We start from the raw sequence: 20,095 nt of genomic DNA, 5'->3' as shown, positions 1-20,095 counted from the left end.
CTCACATTCTCTCACCGTATTCAGGTGTAAAATGAGTACCTGGTCATTAACAGTGTTGTCTCTGTCCGAATAAAAATTATAATATCGCCAAACAGGCATTATGTCTCGTCCTAAATGTTAAATGTTGCTGTTGGCTAGGGACCCCTTATAAAGTTCTTTGAGCATGTTTAGTGGATATTGCGCTATAAGAATGCTCTAGTTTTTTGAGGGTTTTTAAATTTTAAAAAAAAAAAATTTTTTTTTGTATTATCAATCGAGGAAAATTTCTACTCTAATCAAATATGTTATTGACATTTTCAAGTCTGACCACCAAGTTATTGAATGGTGCAAAAGGCAGTTGTTGGTAAAACGACTAAGAACACCCAATGCTTTGCCACAATCTGTCATTTGTTCCATCAAGATCGATTTCATTCTTACTTGCAGTACACTTTTGGTGAAATGTCACAAGTTTTACATAGGCAATATTTAACATGACATAGTTGTATATTGTAGTATTCTTATAAAATGATCCAAATCATGTGCTTCCACCGAGTCTTCAGTGAGGTTATTCCAAAGTCAAATTGTTGATGACATAAAAGATCGCATATGACTTTCTAATTTTGAACTTGGTGTTAGGTATCGTTGGTCGTGATCCCTTGTTCTTGAAATTGTTGGTCTTGGTTGGAGTTAGTTAGTTTCGACTTCTACAAGACCTTTGAGCATTTTATAAAACATTTGTTACTTTATCTCATTTTCTTCTTTCCTCGAGTGTTGTCCACACCAGTCCTTAACAATGCCAGTTATACTTATGGTTGTTCTGTAATCACCAATGACCATGTTGAGCTGTTTTCCGCTTCACCATTTCAATTTTTTTCTTATTTCCCTCTTTCACAGGGTCCAAAACTACCGAGCATACTCAATGATGGGCTGTTTAGTGTTTTGTAACAGGTTTCTTTTATTTTTTGAGAAACAATTGCCTAGGTTCCTTCTCATGAGAGAATTGATGTTGTTTGCCTTTTTATAGATAATATCAAAATATTCGTTCTAAGAGAAATTTGATGACATTGTGAGGCCGATGTATTTTAAAAATTCAACTGTAGCAAGTTTGAATCATGAATGGTGTAACCGGATATCAGTGGATTATGTTTGTTGGATATTTTCAATACCTCACACTTTGCTGGGTTAAAGTCCATAAGCCACCTCTTTTTCCAATGTTGAAGATTATTTGGATCTTGTTGTAATTGGATTGCATCTGATATATTATCGAATGTTCTATATACAGTAGGCAGTCATCAGTGAACAATCTAGCTGTCGAGATTACTAAGGCAGGAAAGTCGTTGATTTATATTAAAACTGTAGAGGCCTCATAACTGTTTCTGGGGAAGGCCAGATGTGACACGCTCTATATCAGAAGCGTGGCCATCAAAGATAACTTTTTGAGACCAATCTCTAAGGAAACTGGAAATCCATGAGAGAATGTTTTCTTGGTTACCATAATAGTAGCATTTGTTGAGTGGGTGTTCATGGGGAATTTTTAAAATTCTGAGGGAATGCAATAAATTTGTTTGCCCTTATTCAAGCTGTTTGATAAGTCTTGAAGAGTATGTATGAGCTGTATCTCACACGAGTGTTTCTTTCTAAAACCATGTTGATAATGAGACAGTAAGTTGTGTTTCAAGGTGGGTAATGACGTAAACAATGCTCCATTAGTTTGCTGCATATGCATGTAAGAGTCACAGGGCGATAGTTCTAAGCTTTTGTTTTATCCCCTTTCCTGTATAATGGTGGAACAAATGCCTCTTTCCATTGACATGGAATTCTTCCCTGAGTAAGCGAAGCACAAAAAATAACTGTAAGTATTGGTGCAATTTCATGAGTGAGTTCTTTTAAGAATCTTCCTGTGGTATTATCGGACCCTGTTCCTTTGTGTGGGTTGATATTAAAGAGTAGTTTAAGCACTCCTACTTCGTTGATATCTATTTGAGGTAATGGGGCATGAGTACTTTCTTTGTGCTCAGGCAAGTTATTGTTGTTCTCTTGTGTAAATACAAAGGCAAATTGTTTATTCAAAATATTGGCTTTGTTCTTGGAGTCACTGTGCTATATTTTTTTTTCCTAATTGGTGCCACACCCATGTTTTTTTTGCTCTTGATAAATGCTCAGAGTTTTTTTAGGGTTTGACTGATGGTTTTCTGTGAGCATTGATGACACATAAGAGTTATATGCTAAACGACACTCTGATTGTGTTTCTTTCTAAAGTCTCTTTAAGTTTATTTTGAAAGTAAACAAAATGATCGGTATGACACATCATATTTTAATATGTACTTTGCTTAGGTCGTTATGGCTTAATAATTTTAAAAAACTGATTGTTCTGAACGATTATGAGCAACAGAAACAGAAAGCTTGCTGTTAGCGCTGATTAAAATAGTATTGCCAACTCTGTTGTAGTTTTGCTATTATCATTGATTTAGAAATATCAATTTTTTTTAGATATGCAGTCATAGCGATCTCCTAAAAGACTATCCTCTCATATTCTTTAAGAAACATCCTATATTATCAATCTACAACCATAAAAAAAAGGTATGACATGGGGAATGGGTTCAGACAAAACCAAAAGCAGGTTACAAGATAAGAGTATCTATCTATGCGCATAGTTGGAATTCACATATGTTTTTGTGTTTTTAAGTGTTTTACGGCACTTGCAAGACAATTAGGTCATATCAGCGCCAGTAAAAAGGAAGAAAATGGGATAGTAAAAAGGTCTAGAATTACAATTAAAGCACCCAAGAATATGCAAGACAAAGGGGAATTGGTTCAAATAAAGAACAGATGTAATGTCCAAGTGCAAACTATGCAAACTACCAGTGTACTTAGTTTGATATCACTAAATGTCTCATCCAGACACAAGCACAGGCCCCTGCCAAGAGGAACACACTCAATTGTTTACAAATCATACATATGTAAAATGAAAAATAATACAGTGCATAACAGAGAGATGATTTACCAGGAAAAAAATATCATCTCCCAAAACTAACTATACATTTGACTGTTTCCCTCACAGCAAGGTTATCCGGCCAGGACCAGGACAAAACTAAGTAATCTCATTCCAAGACGAAGACAGAGAGCAAGTTGGAAAACACATATAGGGGGATAGAAGACACAGCATGTACCTCCCTGCCCACTATGGGAGGTCAGGAGGTCATAAAATTTATTAAGAGAAAGCTCAGGATCATCACTAAAAGGGTTACAATTAATTGATAAAAATACAAAGTCAGTCCTCTGAGAGAAACAAAACATTTTGCGGGAATAAATACAGATATATAAAAATCAAAAGAGGCTGCTAGAGGATACGGCCAGAGAAAAATCAAATGGAATCCTGCCCTGAAAACATTACTAAGTATTGTTAAATATTGATATTACACAATGGCCACAATAATTACTTAGGATGCAATGATGCATAAGTAGCTAAACTTTGCATTACTCACCATGAATTATCTGAAGAACAGTCTTCTCTTACAGTTCCCCACTGCCTTTCTGATAAATAAGGGCCCCAAAACAATGGATCGTAGCATTCTAAACCTTTTTTCAAGCAGAGAGGTTCTTTGTCAAATTCATCAACCTTCTCTTCACTTTTTTTTTCTGTTACAGACAGATTGGACTGATACAGAGTGGAGCCACTAGCTTTGAACAGATCCCGACTCATGCCTGATTGCGATGGTGAAACTTATCTTTCTGCTTAACTGAAATTTTAAAACAAAAATATTCATACTTTATTTATCCGTTTTCCAAAAACCATGATGAACTTATTGCTACCATGATGAACTTAATTGCTAACAGTAACAGCAAATGTTAGTTTGATTAATAAATTAGAGGTGATCATTTATCTTTATTTCAAAACTGTTAAAAACAGAAATGTTTTCAACACTTTAGAACCATACTAAAAAACAACACTACAACACTTAGCTCGGTAAAGATTTGATCATCATCATCATGCAAATCAAAATAACAATTTTAGTAACTATCAACAGTAAGTCTAAACCCGCTTTATTTGATGAGAAAGACAAAATTATAGAGATCAATTGAAAGTTTGGTTAGAAATTAAAAACAAAAGAGTTAAAAACTCTTCAAAAGTAACAAGAGTCAAAGTAACTGTGGTCTAAAGGAAAAGCTTTTCTCACAATATAACATGAAGTCCAAACAAAATCAGGACAAAAAAATTGTTAAAAAATTAGATGTTCTGATAGCGTTAGAGGTAGACAGTCAACAATCCTTCTACAGTCCGTAGGGGTATGAGTATGAGCAGAATCAGTGTGATAATATGGGCAAAACAAAATTTCTTCTCAACTCTACTTCTATTTCTTAATCAGTTCCACCCTCTGCCCGCATTATCCCCCCCGCCCCCTCCCGCATTTTTGCACACGCACATTGGAGTTTGAGTTTAAATTGCTATGGGAGACTATTCAGACTCGAGTCCAAATTGCCACTTCGCTTGTTTATCATATATGGATGAAAGCGACACGGAATCAAATGATAAAAAGACAGATATTGAGTTCTAGTAAGTAATCAGTAATGGAGATGGAGATATTAATATTATGCTTGGTGGTCTGATTCCAGCCTATAGACAGGTGCCAAAAATTGAAGCACTTTTGGGTTAAAATTTTAATAATACAACTACACATAATCACTGTTGCAATATTTCTCATAGTATGTATCTGAACCGTTCCGATATCATTTTAAAGAAATGAGATCAAGCTTTTTTTTAATGGTGTATTGACATCAATTGTAGGTACATTCTATCAAACATTATAATCGATAAAAATTATGTTGTTTTAAACTTTTAGAATTTTTTTCTAAAGTGAGAGAGCAAAAAAAAATAGGAAGTGGTTATTCAGTATCAGATACTGAATAGTGCTTTGCCACTATTCAGTATCCATAAGGAACTCTTTTTTATAGAGAGAGTGAAAAGTGCGACAATCTCGGTTGAATGGAAATAAACTGTTGACCTACTTCCAGATTGAACACATGCACTAACTGACAGCCCGATTCAAAGCTGTAAAAATATTTTGATCGTAATTTTTAAAAAATTTCTGCTTTTATGCAATTAACATAGTTCAAAATATCAAAATAAAAGTGGCATTCAAATCCATTTTTAAATATCTAAATAGACATGATTAAATGTCACTAAGAGTTCAGTGACACCATGGCTTGGTGGATACAAGCTGTTTGACTCTGAGTTTTAAGGTTCGAGAGTTCAAATCCCGGTAGGGGTAACTTGTTTTTTTTTTTCCCATTATTTTTTTAATTCCTAATGTCTATTGATATTTTTTAAACTTTTGTTTTTATAATTTTATTTGCTTGTAATATACTTTAATGTTTATATTATACTATTGTACTTTTATTATTATTATTATTATTATTATTATTATTATTATTATTATTATTATTATTATTATTATTATTATTATTATTATTATTATTATTATTATTATATTCTACTTACTTACTATTATTATTATTGTTGTTTTAATCGTCATCATCACTATTATGATTATGATGATTTTTTTTTTTAATCAAGTAGTTGGAGTAATTTAATCAGTTATCGATTTATTACGAATATCTTTTATGTGTTATCATCTCGTTGTTGTTTTTCATTATTGTGCTCTTCTATTGTTCATTATTTTTAAAAATCTGTTTTTTTTTTCTGTTTGTCTCATTTGTTGTTGTTGTTGTTGTTGTTGTTGTTGTTGTTGTTGTTGTTGTTGTTGTTGTTGTTGTTGTTGTTGTTGTTGTTGTTGTTTGTTTGTTTGTTTGTTTGTTTTGTCATCTAAGGCAAACCCGATTCATTATAAATATGTGGGCAGACTTTCTGCATTTTTTGATTGAGCGATGTACTTCCGTGAATTAATTGCCGTACTATATTAAAATTTACGTGATAATAATAATAATAATAATAATAATAATAATAATAATAATAATAATAATAATAATAATAATAATAATAATAATGATAATAATAATAATTTAAATAGATACTGAATATTAGACTACAATTGACATCTATTTACTGAATACACGTGGTATTGTTAGGGGTGTTCTTTTTTTACGAAACCTGCCAAAACACGCCGATACTCGACAAAGTTATGGGAAGTAGGCAGCAGTGGGGAGTGAACCTGGGACTCAGGGAAGTGTACACCGTTGGGGAGTGAACCTGGGGCTGGGTTTCGTAAAAAAAAAGCAATTACTTTTTACGAAACCCGACAATATCCGACAAAGTTATGGAAAGAAAGTAGGCAACAGTGGGGGAGTGAACCGGCGATTCAGGGAAGTGTACACTATTGGGGAGTAAACCTAAGTCTATGGTTTTTTGGCGGGTTTTGGCGGATTTCGTAAAAAAGGAATTGCTTCATTCTCGTCTGGTACCCATCTCCCATAGTCCGGCTTCATTTCCCACTGGTATCCATCTTCCCTAGTCCCAGGTTCATTTCCACTGATATCCTCTTCTCACAGTCCCAGGTTCACTCCCACCCGGTGTGCACTTCCCTGAGTCCCGGTTCATTGCCCAATGGTGCCCACTTCCCATAACTTTTGAAAATTTCGGTAGGTTTCGAAATAAAAGTACATTCTAAGCTCACTGTCCACTGGAATCAGCCTCTCGCAGTCCCAGGTTCAATCCTCATCAGTGTCCAAATCCCAGATTCACTCCCCACTGCTGCCTGCTTCCCATAACTTTGTCGGGTTTTGGCGGGTTTCGTAAATAAGTAATTCCCCCCCCCCTTGGTATTGCTTTTTTTACAAAATCCAGAGTCCCAGGTTCACTCCCCACAAGTGTACACTTCCCTGAATCTCAGGATCACCCCCCCCCCCCCCCCCCACTGTTGCCTGCTTCAATAAGTTTGTCGAATATTGCCATGTTTTGTCGGGTTTCGTAAAAAAGTAATTGCTTTTATATGAAACTCGCTGAAACCCGCCGAAAACCAGAGTCTCAGGTTCACTCCCTACTGGTGTACACTTCCTTGAATCTCAAGTTAACTCCCCACTGTTGCCTACTTCCCATAACTGTCGAATATTACCGGGCTTCGTAAAAAAGTAATTGCTTTTATGTGAAACTCGCTGAAACTCGCTGAAAACCATAGTCTCAGGTTCACTCCCCACTGGTGTACACTTCCCTGAGTTTCAGGTTCACTCCCCACTGGTGTACACTTCCATGAATCTCAGGTTCACTCCCCACTGTTGTCTACTTCCCATAACTTTCTCGGATATTGCCAGGTTTCGTCGGGTTTCGTAAAAGAGTAATTGCTTTTTTATGAAACTCGCTGAAACCCGCTGAAAACCAGAGTCTCAGGTTCACTCCCCACTGTTTGCCTACTTTCAATAACTGTCGGATATTGCCGGGTTTCGTAAAAAAGTAATTGCTTTTATGTGAAACTCGCTGAAACCCGCCAAAAACCATAGTCTCAGGTTCACTCCCCACTGGTGTACACTTCCCTGAGTCTCAGGTTCACTCCCCACTGTTGCCTACTTCCCACAACTTTGTCGGATATTGCCGGGTTTCGTAAAAAAGTAATTGCTTTTATGTGAAACTCGCTGAAACCCGCCGAAAACCAGAGTCTCAGGTTCACTCCCCACTGGTGTACACTTCCATGAATCTCAGGTTCACTCCCCACTGTTGTCTACTTCCCATAACTTTCTCAGATATTGCCAGGTTTCGTCGGTTTCGTAAAAGAGTAATTGCTTTTATATGAAATTCGCTGAAACCCGCTGAAAACCAGAGTCTCAGTTTCACTCCCCACTGGTGTACACTTCCCTTAGTCTCAGGTTCACTCCCCATTATTTGCCTACTTTCCATATCTTTGCCCCATTTTGTTGGGATTTGGCGCATTTTGTAAACAAAACGTAATTGCTTTTTTTTTTTTACAAAACCCGCCGAAACCCAGTCCCAGGTTCACTCCTCACTGGTGTTTACTTCCACGAATCTCAGGTTCACTCCCCACTGTTGCCTACTACCCATAACTTTCTCGGATATTGCCAGGATTAGTCGGGTTTCGTAAAAAAGTAATTGCTTTTATATGAAACTAGCTGAAGCCCGCCGAAAACCATAGTCTCAGGTTCACTCCCCACTGGTGTACACTTCCCTGAGTCTCAGGTTCACTCCCCACTGTTGCCTACTTCCCACAACTTTGTCGGATATTGCCGGGTTTCGTAAAAAAGTAATTGCTTTTATGTGAAACTCGCTGAAACCCGCCGAAAACCAGAGTCTCAGGTTCACTCCCCACTGGTGTACACTTCCATGAATCTCAGGTTCACTCCCCACTGTTGTCTACTTCCCATAACTTTCTCAGATATTGCCAGGTTTCGTCGGGTTTCGTAAAAGAGTAATTGCTTTTATATGAAATTCGCTGAAACCCGCTGAAAACCAGAGTCTCAGTTTCACTCCGCACTGGTGTACACTTCCCTTAGTCTCAGGTTCACTCCCCATTATTTGCCTACTTTCCATATCTTTGCCCCATTTTGTTGGGATTTGGCGCATTTTGTAAACAAAAAGTAATTGCTTTTTTTTTTTACAAAACCCGCCGAAACCCAGTCCCAGGTTCACTCCTCACTGGTGTTTACTTCCACGAATCTCCGGTTCACTCCCCACTGTTGCCTACTACCCATAACTTTCTCGGATATTGCCAGGATTAGTCGGGTTTCGTAAAAAAGTAATTGCTTTTATATGAAACTAGCTGAAGCCCGCCGAAAACCATAGTCTCAGGTTCACTCCCCACTGGTGTATACTTCACTGAGTCTCAAGTTCACTCCCCACGCTTTGCCGCATATTGTCGGGTATCGTAAAAAAAGTAATCCCCCCCCCCCCCACATTTTTTATTGCTTTTTTACAAAACCCAGAGTCCCAGGTTCATTCCCCACTGGTGTACACTTTCCTGAATCTCAGGTTCATCCCCCCCCCCCCCCTACACACACACACACACACACACACACACACACACACACACGCTGCTGCCTACCTCCCATAACTTTGTCGGATATTGCCGGATGTCGTCGCGTTTCGTAAAAAGTAATTGCTTTTTATTACGAAACCCGCCGAAACCCAGTCTCCGGTTCACTCCCCACTGGTGTACACTTTTCTGAGTCCCATATTCACTCCCACAGCTGTCCTCTTCCCATAACTTTGTCAGGTTTCGGAAAAAAAAAAAAAACACCGTACAAAAACCACTATTCAGTGTCAGATACTGAATAGTACAAAAGCACTATTCAGTATCAGATACTGAATAGTGCAAAACCACTATTCAGTATCAGATACTGAATAGTACAAAACCACTATTCAGTATCAGATACTGAATAGTACAAAACCACTATTCAGTATCAGATACTGATTAGTGCTAGCCAAAAAAATAAAAGAACACATATTTAGATATTTCATTTATCTGTCAATGCCAAATTTCATCAAGGTTAAAGGGGAGCAATATGCTTAATTTTGGCCACCAGTGACCAACCTTCTTTTCTCCACGCTTAACTTAAGTCCCGTTTCAACCAGTAGTAGCCCATCGAGAGGGTGCTCAGTGGGGGAATTCCCAGTCACAGATTTTGAGATTTTTGCAAGAGTAAATTTTTAGTAGTAAAATCATCATAAATTTGGAACCGATTATCATAGATATAAAAGTTAGGTATCATGCTAAATGGATTTTAAAGGCCGATCTGTCTATATAGGCCTAAATATTAATTGTTAATTTTTACTTTTGAAAAGATATCAAACAACCCAATTATGCACTTTTTGAAATGAAAGAAATTAGAAAGAAAAAAATTTTTAGAGAGAGAGAGAGTTTGTGTGTGTGCGTGAGTGAGAGAGAGAGACATAGATAATATAGGTAGTCTGTGAGGAGAGAGAGAGAGAGAGAGAGAGAGAGAGAGAGAGAGAGAGAGAGAGAAGGCCTTCCAAAAGCTCCTACATCCCCAGTATTCTTGTTCTAGTATGGGGTTTGGGAGGGGGGAAACTTTTTTTTTAATGTTCTAGTTTTCCCCCTCCCAAACTGGGGATGTAGGAGCTTTCGGAAGGCCTCCCTAAAAATAATGTGTGTGTGGGAGAGAGAGAGAGAGAGAGAGAGAGAGAGAGAGAGAGAGAGAGAGAGAGAGAGAGAGAGAGAGAGAGAGAGATGCGTGTGATACTCCACTAGGTTTACCCAGTACTTTACAGATACAGATACAGTACATGCAACGGATTCAGATAGTGATAGAGAAATTGAAAGAGAGAGAGAGAGAGAGAGAGAGAGAGAGAGAGAGAGAGAGAGAGAGAGAGATGCGTGTGATACTCCACTAGGTTTACCCAGTACTTTACAGATACAGATACAGTACAGTACATGCAACGGATTCAGATAGTGATAGAGAAATTGAAAGAGAGAGAGAGAGAGAGAGAGAGAGAGAGAGAGAGAGAGAGAGAGAGAGAGAGAGAGAGAGAGAGAGAAGCAGGGACACCACGGTTGGTGGGGTTGAGTTGAAGTAAAGCTTCCTTCCATGACTCATGGTAATGGTTATAATGTGCTATGAAAGAAAAATAATTACTGCTATTAACCTGATAGGTACACAAACGTTAATTTAACTTTTTTTTTTTCACAATTTTTTCATGGTGACAACCCAGGGGGTTCGGTTGTCGGTTGTCGTCTTGTTTGTAAACACAAAACACTAAGGGAAATAATTCTAACAATAAAATGGGTTGTTGAACCAGACATAGTTGTCTTACTTGCTTTGGTCACGATTAATTCTCAAACTTTGCAGATTTTATTTTGTCAGTATCTTTCGTGCCAACAAATTCCCTCAGCTTCGATACGTTCACATCTACATTTTAAAATAAAATTATCTTTTTCTTATACAAAGCCATCATAATGGTAGAAGGCATTAGAAGGTCAACGGGTATAAAATGCAAATAAGAGCACGTCGAGGAAGCTTGATTATTTGAAATATATTTGGTTCTAATAAAAATTCCTGGCAAATGGAAAAGTTGGTTTATGTCACCCCCCCCCCCCCCCACACACACACACACACAAAAAGGGAAACCCTTGAGACAACCTCAAGGCCCCATACTGACACTTGAATGACACCCCTGTAGGAGAACAGTGTCATCAAATAATCTCCAAGTATGCAAATACAATATTATCAATTTACAGGTGCTATAAAAATAATGTTAGAAGAAATTCCAAATGAAGCTAAACAAAATTAAAATCATCTCTCTCTCCGGACAATAGACCCCCCCCCCCCCCCCCGAAAAAAAGAGGGGAGGGGTCAACATAAAGAGGAAACAAGCAAAAGGAAAAGCAAGAGTTGGACACCTCCCTGTAGGTTCAAAAAGGCTACCATATACGGTATTAAGAAACCCTAGCTGGCTCATAATGGAAGGGGGAAATAGTCTATCCATAGCAGGGCAACCAATAACAACCAGCTGCATGATACAGCAATTGCAATGTGTGGCCTAAGACACCCTATTCAGCTCACATAGCATTTATGTGTGGCTTGATGGTTCAGTGGTACGTGCCCTGTCTTGTCACAAAATTCAAGCAATGTTAAGCATGGCCATTGGCTGGATGAGTGACAGTGATTGTGGAATTTCTAGTCCCGACGGTAAGTCATTGGGCTTTGTGTACTTTACACACATAGCCCCATCCGACTCACATGTGAATGTGTACCTAGCTAGCATCAGTACAAAAAGGACACCTTACAGGCGACTAGAACTGTGTGAAATGGAAAATGTGGTTCCATATGGCTTGCTGGAGGAATAAATGAAACATTGTAAAACGCATTAAGCATGGTAAATCCATGAAAATGCGATATACATGTATTAGTATTATATATATAAAAAATTTTAAAATCTCACAATTCAGTTCAGTAACTCTGAGTAAAGCATCTCACCCAATATTATTTTCTTCATAGGTAAAATAATACGACAAAAGCCAATGGAAAAAAAAAAACAAAAAAAAACAAAGAAACAAACAAAAACCAACAACCCCCCCCCCCCCCCTTTCCCCCAAGGAATAACAAAATTTAAATCAAAATGGACAAAACAAACAAAAAGTTGATCCGTCTTTGAGATAACTTTTTGTACTCTTTAATCAACTACATGATGAATGAAACAAAATGGAACAAATACAAAAAAAAAAAAAAAAAATAAAAGAATTACAATAAAAACAGAAAAAAAAACAAAAAACAAAAGCATATATGTTAGGCATACAAGATTATATTTATTTTCAATTACAAGTATAAAATAATCCAGGTTCTTTGAAACGTATAGTACAGTCCAGATATACCGTATTGACAATTTTGGAAAGTAAAATTAATTTGTATGGCATTATGTCTTGGACATGTCAAAATCTGTATATTTTTTGTGTTGTTTGGCAATGCCAACTCTATTGAACTGTGTCCTGTGCTGGCTGGTTCATTATACTTTTATACCAGGCACGTACTGTCCACAGAAGCATAGTAAGCACTGCTTACAAGTTCGGACTAGAGGCCAGAGTAGATATGGTCTATCTCAATTTATCAAATTAATATATAAAGTGTCGCTATTGGTTCTTGGTTGTATATTTTTTACATTTTTGTGCATTTGCATATATATATAGATAGAATGCGCTTGGCTGAGGAGTTCACAACATTGCCATCCGGAAGTATAACGGACCAACACACAAACTCTGTGTAACCATGTACTTTTATAGTCTGGTTAATACAGTTTAGTGAGAACAACTCACAAACGCGGATGGCAAAAACAATAACAAAGGCCTGAGTGACGTCATCTGCATACTATCTATATATATGTATACATTGTCGCCATAGATTCTCAACTTTGTGTTTATACATTTTTATGCATGCCACGTCTGTAAACGAATTTCCATTTTTTTTTTTTTATGAATAAAGTATATATTATCATTAATATTATTACCCAAGACTTTCAAAGTGCATTGCCTATAATATTGGAGAGGAAAGTAAGACGAACGTCTAAAAAATATTCAAAAGTTTAAATCAAATGTACAACCATAAATTTTAATAAAAAATCAGGAATAGTTAGTAGCCTAATAATCTTATAGTCAATTAAAAAAAAAATTAAAACAATTATGCCCTTCCGCCACAACATCATAATATATCGTCGCCGACGCATTCACGAAGGAATATCAATAATTCATCAAACAAGATGTCTGATGATGTCAACAGGAACACCCATGTTGTCTGAGTAAGCAAATTGGGGGTTAATAATCTTGATAATCTAATAGTCAAAGAAGAAAAAGCACAGGATGCAGTTTCTATTGTGCTTATGGTCTCTTTTATTGACTTCTAACCTGACAAACGGCCTGGTATGATGCGAGGGAGAAGAGAGAGCCATCTCCGCTTCCACTAGCCTACTACTACTTGTTTCATCACAGCCTAATAAGCTAATAACAGAGACAAGCAGACAATAAAGTGCTTCCCATCATCAAGTAGGCTACTTTTTTGTTCGAGTGTTTTATTAAGTCTTGATTTAATTGTAAATGATGATTGTGATTGTCTCTTGGTTAGCACTGATAGTGATAGGATAGGCCTACTGTTATATACGTATACATTATATCGTATTATTACATCGTATTATCAATAATGGGACATGTGGATAGTGAATGTTAGACAAGATTAACTTTTGTTTATAATGTGAGAAACAAAATACTGTATGCTTGTCCAGGGAATAAGGTCACTGCACATGCCTGGCTGGTTCATTATATTAATGGTAAATAAGTTAAGAAAAATGTTTATGGGTATACCCATGAGTTTTCTAAAACTGTATGTTTGACGAAGCTGTAATAATTTTATTGTAATAATGTTATTTAAAAAATGCTACAAAGGCATGTGTTCGTCATTTGGTTACAAGCATATGATTTTTATAAGTATGCACCATTGTTACTGTTACTGAACTGTTATGTTCTTCTTTCACACTCATTTAGTTCTATCTTACACTCATTCAATGAATATTAATTTCGGGTAATTTGATTGACTTTTGAGAGTAATTTGTAGTAATTTACAAAAGATTTCACCCTTTTCAAGTATCTTTACCCAAATAAAATCTTCTCTTATCTATATTCTTGTTATATGTTTGCAATGGTGATTGATGATTTTCAGATTATCAATAGTTCGTTTAATCTCAAATTCATATCATTTTTAGTTAAGAAGATTAGTGTGTTTGTGTGTAGGTGTGTCAATGTATTTTGGTTGTTTCTTTTTGGAGGGGGGGGGGGTGAAGGGGGAGGAGGAAAGCTTGAAGAACATGAGCAAAATTGAAGCTTAGATGAGATGACAGGAGTAACAGAACAGAAAAAATATGTGTGGCAGAGGCAAAGAATCAAAGAAGGTAACTGCTCCTGACAGCAGGAGAGGAAAGATTTTGAAAATGTGCGCAGATTAGCAGTTACATTTATACATTAATTTTTATATGACTTTCTCATATGCGTCTATCTCCAGTACAGTGGTGCTTTAAGATAACGGCATAGTAAATAACAAGAGCTTGACAATCATGAGACTTCTTCAAACCCTTGTTTTTTTCCCCACCATTTCTCAATTGTAAATAGACATTATAACGAGAAAGAGCAATTCGGAGACTGGGAATAATCAGAAGACTAGAATACCTAGGTATCAGCGGCAACAGATCTCTGTAAATTGAGCTAGGGAGAAATGGCGTGTTTGTTGATGGCCATGTAACTCGGTGGATATTCAAACTAGGTATCTTTAAGGTACAAAACAAATTCCAATTTTAACTAAATATGACTTCTGTTATTGATAAAGACCTCATAATTTATGATAGCAGAGGCAAACAAAAAAAAAAAAGGCAGAAAAGTGGCACATTTCATAACAATAATTGTGTATTTGCAGATCTATGTGGATAAATGAAAAGTATGTTGATACAAAAGAAATGGAATGTCCATTTATTTTTCTTGGCTTATTCATCTCTTCCCTTTGCCAGCAGTTATTATTTCTTTAGCAGCTATATGTGATACAACAGCATCTAAAATAGAAAACGAGGAGAGTTCTTCTCTGGTTAACTTGTAAGCCTGGGTGAAAGGGAAAAAATAGAAAACTGAATTAAACATTAATTTACGGAGAGTACAGTGCAAATATAGTCTAATATTAATATTACAATATTCTTTATTGCATCATTGAAAATCACAAAAAGCATATATATAATATTATATATATATATATATATATATATATATATATATATATATATATATATATATATATATATATATATATATATATTATATATATATATATATATATATATATATATATACACAAGGGTGAGTCAAAAAGTAATGGGACAAATCTCCTACTGAGTTCATTTCTTTTTCATGCAACGTCATATTTGGCTCAATTGAACTTACACATGTACTCTTTAAATCAAAAGTTAAAAATTTTAATTCTGTCAAACATTGAAGAAGTTATGACAGTTCAAAATGGCTGCCCTCATGGATGTCTGTCAGTGACAGAAAGTTGTCATTGAATTTCTTGTTTTTGAAGAAGAAACCTCGAGTAACATTTTTAAACGCATTGGTAAAGTCTATAAAACTCAGGCATTTTGTAGAGTATTAGGTGGTTTGAACGTGAGTCGAAGAGAATCATTGGAATGTCAACACCCCTCTTCCCCAAAGACCAGAAACTTAAAATTTATAGCTGAGAAATTATGCCAAGAGTATTTTGGCACATTAGAGGTGTAATCCTCAGTGATTTCCTACCACAGGGAGCAACTGTCAACTCTGAATGGTACAAATAGACCTTTAAGCAACAAAGCAAGAATTTGTCAAATTAGACCGGCTTTGGAGATGGAACGAGTATTGTTTCTTCATGAAGATTCCATTCCACACACAAGTGCCAGGAAAAGGGAGATAATCGCATCTTTTTGATGGACATCACTGTCTTACCCTCCTTATTAATTCACCAGACTTGACACTTTTAGACTTTCATCTCTTTGGTCCACTGAAGGAGGCAATGAGGGGACATCACTTTGAAGGTGATGAAAAAGCCAAGACAGTAGTGAAAAATTGGCTCAAAGTTCAGTCAACTCAGTTCTACTAGGACGGGATTCATGACATTACAAAAAAGTGGAATGTGTCTATTGAGATAGGCTGAGGCTATGTTGAGAAGTAGCATTCTACTTGGCTAACGCCACGCTTTAATTTGAGGTATAATGCATGGTATCGATTCAAGTTGTTTTAAAGTAATCAGCAGAGTCCCTTTACTTTTTGACTCACACTTACTTTTAGAATTAATCTAAAATATTAATTATCAGTTTCTAATGGTCACTACAAACTTCATTTAGAACTATCACTTAGAAATGTGAGTAAACCTGTTAGTTAAACCAGAAAACAAATGTTGTTATTTCAGGAAGTACCACGAATAATGAATATTTGAGTAGGTATTGAGTGGAGAGAAAGAAAGAGAGGGAGATAGATAGTCTGAGAAATAGAGAGACAGAGAAAGAGAGAGACAGAGAGAGAGAGAGAGAGAGAGAGAGAGACGTGGGGGAAGGGAGGGAGAGTATATCTTTACTCTGCTGCAAACAGGTGGGCAGAGGTCATAGACAGAAAACACTGAAACTCAAGAGTGCAAAATTATGTCAAGAGCTCAGGTTACAGAAATCAGTTTTGCATCTCAACCGATAAAACATGCACTAACTTTTGTTATAGAATCTTTATTAGACAACTCTTCAACTTCTTTCACAGGCACAGGGTCACTGCCAACAGTTTGGCAGAGTTTATTATATCTTTCATCATTACTGTCATCCACCAAAACAGCAAACAAGCTGGTGTCTGCATCGGAAACCCCAAAAGATTTGAAGGACTCTGTGATCTGAAAAGAGGGAAATTGTGTGTATCTTAATCTGATGATTAAAATACAATGGAACACGCATTCGTCAAACTACACAAGGCAGTCCGAAAAGTTTGTTGAATCCGTATTTTGATGAATACGTGAACATGGCTTTAAGACAAGGGATACAAACTGTGAAGCCTGTACAAGTAAATGATCTAAATGTTTGCACATCTAGGTTTCGTAGATTGACGATGTCACCCATGCCTTTTTGTTGGCAAAATAAGGAATATATCATTCACTGCTAATTCACTTGCTTAGACAAACAAAAGACACACCACCACGGCATACAGCATGGGACACGGGATGGCATGAGAGAATGTGGGGGGTAGCGGTAAGAAAGGAGGAAGGTGGGGAAATATTCTTCAGCCTTTGTAAACTTAAAGTACATTAGATGGCTATGCCTGAGACTGACCAAAAACTTATGTCACCTTCACAAGAAGGTGATCACAAGACAAAAATGAAAAGTGAGTAACTGTTAATGATGCTCAAAGAAACAAATAATAAAATTGGTTAAGCTACTGAATACAACTCAGTATCTGGCTATACTATAAGTTTACAAAGGCTACAGCACAATGCAAATTGCTCTGCTCCCTTCTCTCTTTCTCCGTGTGTGAGGTGAGGAGGAGATCAAGGTTGTCTCAGTTTTGTTCGTCAAAACACTGAAACCATTTGTGTTTGCCGTGAAAAAATTACAAAGACAATGAAAGATATGATTTGGGAATTTTATCCTTGTTCATTGAACTCATAAATTTGTCGAAGAACAACCATGCTTTTGATGAATTATTGCAAGTGTCTCCAAATTTGCAAAAAAGTTATGACAATAAAGCATGACTAAAAGTAAACAAAGTCTAGTTCTGCTTCTAATAAAAAGCACTCGTGTTTCACAATGCGGAACTTGAAATAATGTGAAAACTATAGTGTCTAAGGAAATATACAAGTGGAATAAAAAAAATGAGAGATCAATGCTTTGTGTAATCCATATGATTGTAGTGTAAAATGTCTTTAGCAAGTCGAAACGATCTCTAAAATACCATCATAAAGATTAATCGAGTGAAATGAAAAAACAAAAAAAATGAATATAATAATGTGAAAGAGGATGTTATTGTTTTCCCAGCTATTCCAATATACATTATAAGATCATAAATATCCCTAACCGGAGTGTAACCAAATGAGAAAAAATGCGTGTGAACAAAGCAAACCAATCTAGAATAAGTATCGCCTTTCATGTTGCACTTTCCGCTGACATTGCTTGGTCACATTGAAGTGACCAGAGAAGTAGAAGTAGTGGTCAAGCTTTCTAAATCACCTAGACTGAATTGGCTGGTATGCCAATTTCCTCTGCATGGTTTTCTGTCCCATGCCAGACTTTTCAACTGCATTGATCAGTTTGATCTTTCTTTTCAGCGATAGGGTTGTCAACCTTATGTTTGCCATTGTAGTTGTAGACTTGACTGGGATTCTTGATAAAATTGATACGAAATAAGAGAGTCATTAGATAGGATGGCCTGAGATTAGAAAAAAAATTTTAAAATCTTGACTTGAAGTTGTGACGATGTGAAATATGAGATGGATAAATCAAAGCTATTAGTATTAGATACTGCTTATGTACATTAAGCACAGATGTCAGGCAAAGCACCTACGTCACATCCAAGTGCTCCAACCGTTAGCAGATATTCTTAACCAATGAAAATTCTTACTTGTAGCTTTTTTTACCAATGGAAATACTTGTTTATTTGTGATTTTAATTGTGGTCATGAGTGATAAGAACATCGACTTAAGCGACATCGACTTATGTGGAGTGTGCACTAGTGCTTTTTTTAAAAGAGACAAACGCTATAATTTGTTTCCCTTTTGCCTGGTACGTATCATGCTGAAAACATTTCTCCTATTTATCAGGGTTTTATGTGACAAATTAGTTTTAACTGTTTTCATTTATTGGTTGAAGAAGACAACATCATTCTTATTTTGGTGTTGTATTAAGTACAACTGTATGTAATGAATCAGTTGCAAAAAAATTGCACTTTCTGTTTGAATAGTTTCAAACATTATTAACGACTAGTCATAAAAAGCACACTAAAAGGAGTGTTTATGTTAGACAACATGAAAATCACTTATCTGACATGAAAACAGAACAATAATAATCAGTATAAAACATTCAAATTTCCCGTAATTGTTTACAAAGCGGAAAAAAAAAAAAATCAAATTATTTTTGGTTCATAGATAATTTTCAGTTGAATATTTTGGTCCACCCGGATTTCAATCTACATTTTCATAATCTTACATTTTTGCTTGGAGATAAACAATAGAGAATCTCTGAGTGGACATTTTTTGTGGTCATTGACTTGTTACAAAACAGTTGAATTGCTTTGTAAGCTGCAACCTGCACTTGGAAAACATCTAGAATCTGAAATAAAACCACAAATGTGTTAACATTAAATCATTGAATGAAGGCATACCTCTGTCTCCATTATATCCGGGCATGAGGTAAATGCCATATTGTAATAATATTTCTTTTTTTAAAATCAATATTAAAAAGAAACAATACTTTGACACAAAATTCATAAAGGTAAAAATCAAAAGATTGTTGAGTAGGGTGTAACATGTTTTTTTTTTTCGCCCTTGTTTTATATGAATTTACACCAGCAATCAGTAAGCAGTGTGTTAATATAAATTTCCAATCTAAAACTGAGACCTATCTAGCATTTATGAACTGCCACTGGCAGTGTAGAAAAACACTGTTACTGTTCACTGTTAGTGTTTGTGTTAGGCTAGTGTTAGAGATAGTACCTCCAAAGGAGGTGCAAAATAACGCCACCAAAGTTAATTTTAAAATCAATTTTCAGCCATTACCTTATCGTGAATAAAACCCTTCGATATGACACGATGAAGGTTCTGTTATTCTATTGGTGTAATTAAATAAATTATAAGACTAACTCTAAGTCACAAAGTATAAGTTGTTTCGTGAGAAAAGATACAAAAATACAAACCATATCAGTCTTTAGAAGAGAGCATTCCAAACTGCCACTCATCACGGCTTGGCGAATCTCTTTGCATGAACCTAAACTTCTGAATAACGCAAATGTAATTGACAAACCAGATTCATGTATGGTTTTGAGCTTATTTGACATTTTGCGGACAGGAAAAGTTTTAAATTTCAACCGAATAGAGGTGTATTTTCTATCAAATGATGAATGATGGTGTTCGATAGCAGTCGACACAGTAATTAATACTCGCAGTACAATTA

The 20,095-nt window shown here is 36.0% G+C and overlaps 2 protein-coding genes across 6 annotated transcripts in view; both read right to left on the bottom strand.

The window, feature by feature from the left end:
* Nucleotides 1–10,658, bottom strand: part of LOC144968727 (uncharacterized) — a 49,227-nt gene extending 38,569 nt beyond the window's left edge. For 2 of the 5 annotated variants that reach the window (XM_078907350.1, XM_078907354.1), the window contains exons 1-2: nt 10,547–10,658; nt 3,465–3,719 (exon numbers count right to left, since the gene is read on the bottom strand). In XM_078907350.1, the coding sequence (XP_078763476.1) occupies nt 3,465–3,682 (218 nt within the window). In that variant the 5' untranslated portion in view covers nt 3,683–3,719; nt 10,547–10,658. Of the gene's footprint in view, nt 1–3,464; nt 3,720–4,654; nt 4,912–10,536 lie in introns of those variants that run through there. The other 3 variants (XM_078907353.1, XM_078907352.1, XM_078907351.1) reach the window with 3 other exon arrangements.
* Nucleotides 10,659–12,020: 1,362 nt separating this feature from the next.
* On the bottom strand, nt 12,021–20,061 carry LOC144968726 (EKC/KEOPS complex subunit TPRKB-like). Its single transcript, XM_078907349.1, has 4 exons — nt 19,839–20,061; nt 19,133–19,255; nt 16,657–16,830; nt 12,021–15,029 (listed from the first exon to the last, which is right to left on the bottom strand). The coding sequence occupies exons 1-4, from the start codon at nt 19,977–19,979 to the stop codon at nt 14,922–14,924; spliced, it is 546 nt and encodes a 181-aa protein (XP_078763475.1). The 5' UTR covers nt 19,980–20,061; the 3' UTR covers nt 12,021–14,921.
* Between the last annotated feature and the right edge of the window lie 34 nt (nt 20,062–20,095).

This window comes from Berghia stephanieae, chromosome 3, assembly GCF_034508935.2.
Source record: "Berghia stephanieae isolate SIO BIC M18660-M18661 chromosome 3, UCSD_Bste_1.3, whole genome shotgun sequence".
Taxonomy (NCBI): Eukaryota; Metazoa; Mollusca; class Gastropoda; order Nudibranchia; family Aeolidiidae; genus Berghia; species Berghia stephanieae.
The sequence above is the reverse complement of the archived record's forward strand: the minus strand, read 5'-3'. Positions and strand labels throughout refer to the sequence as shown.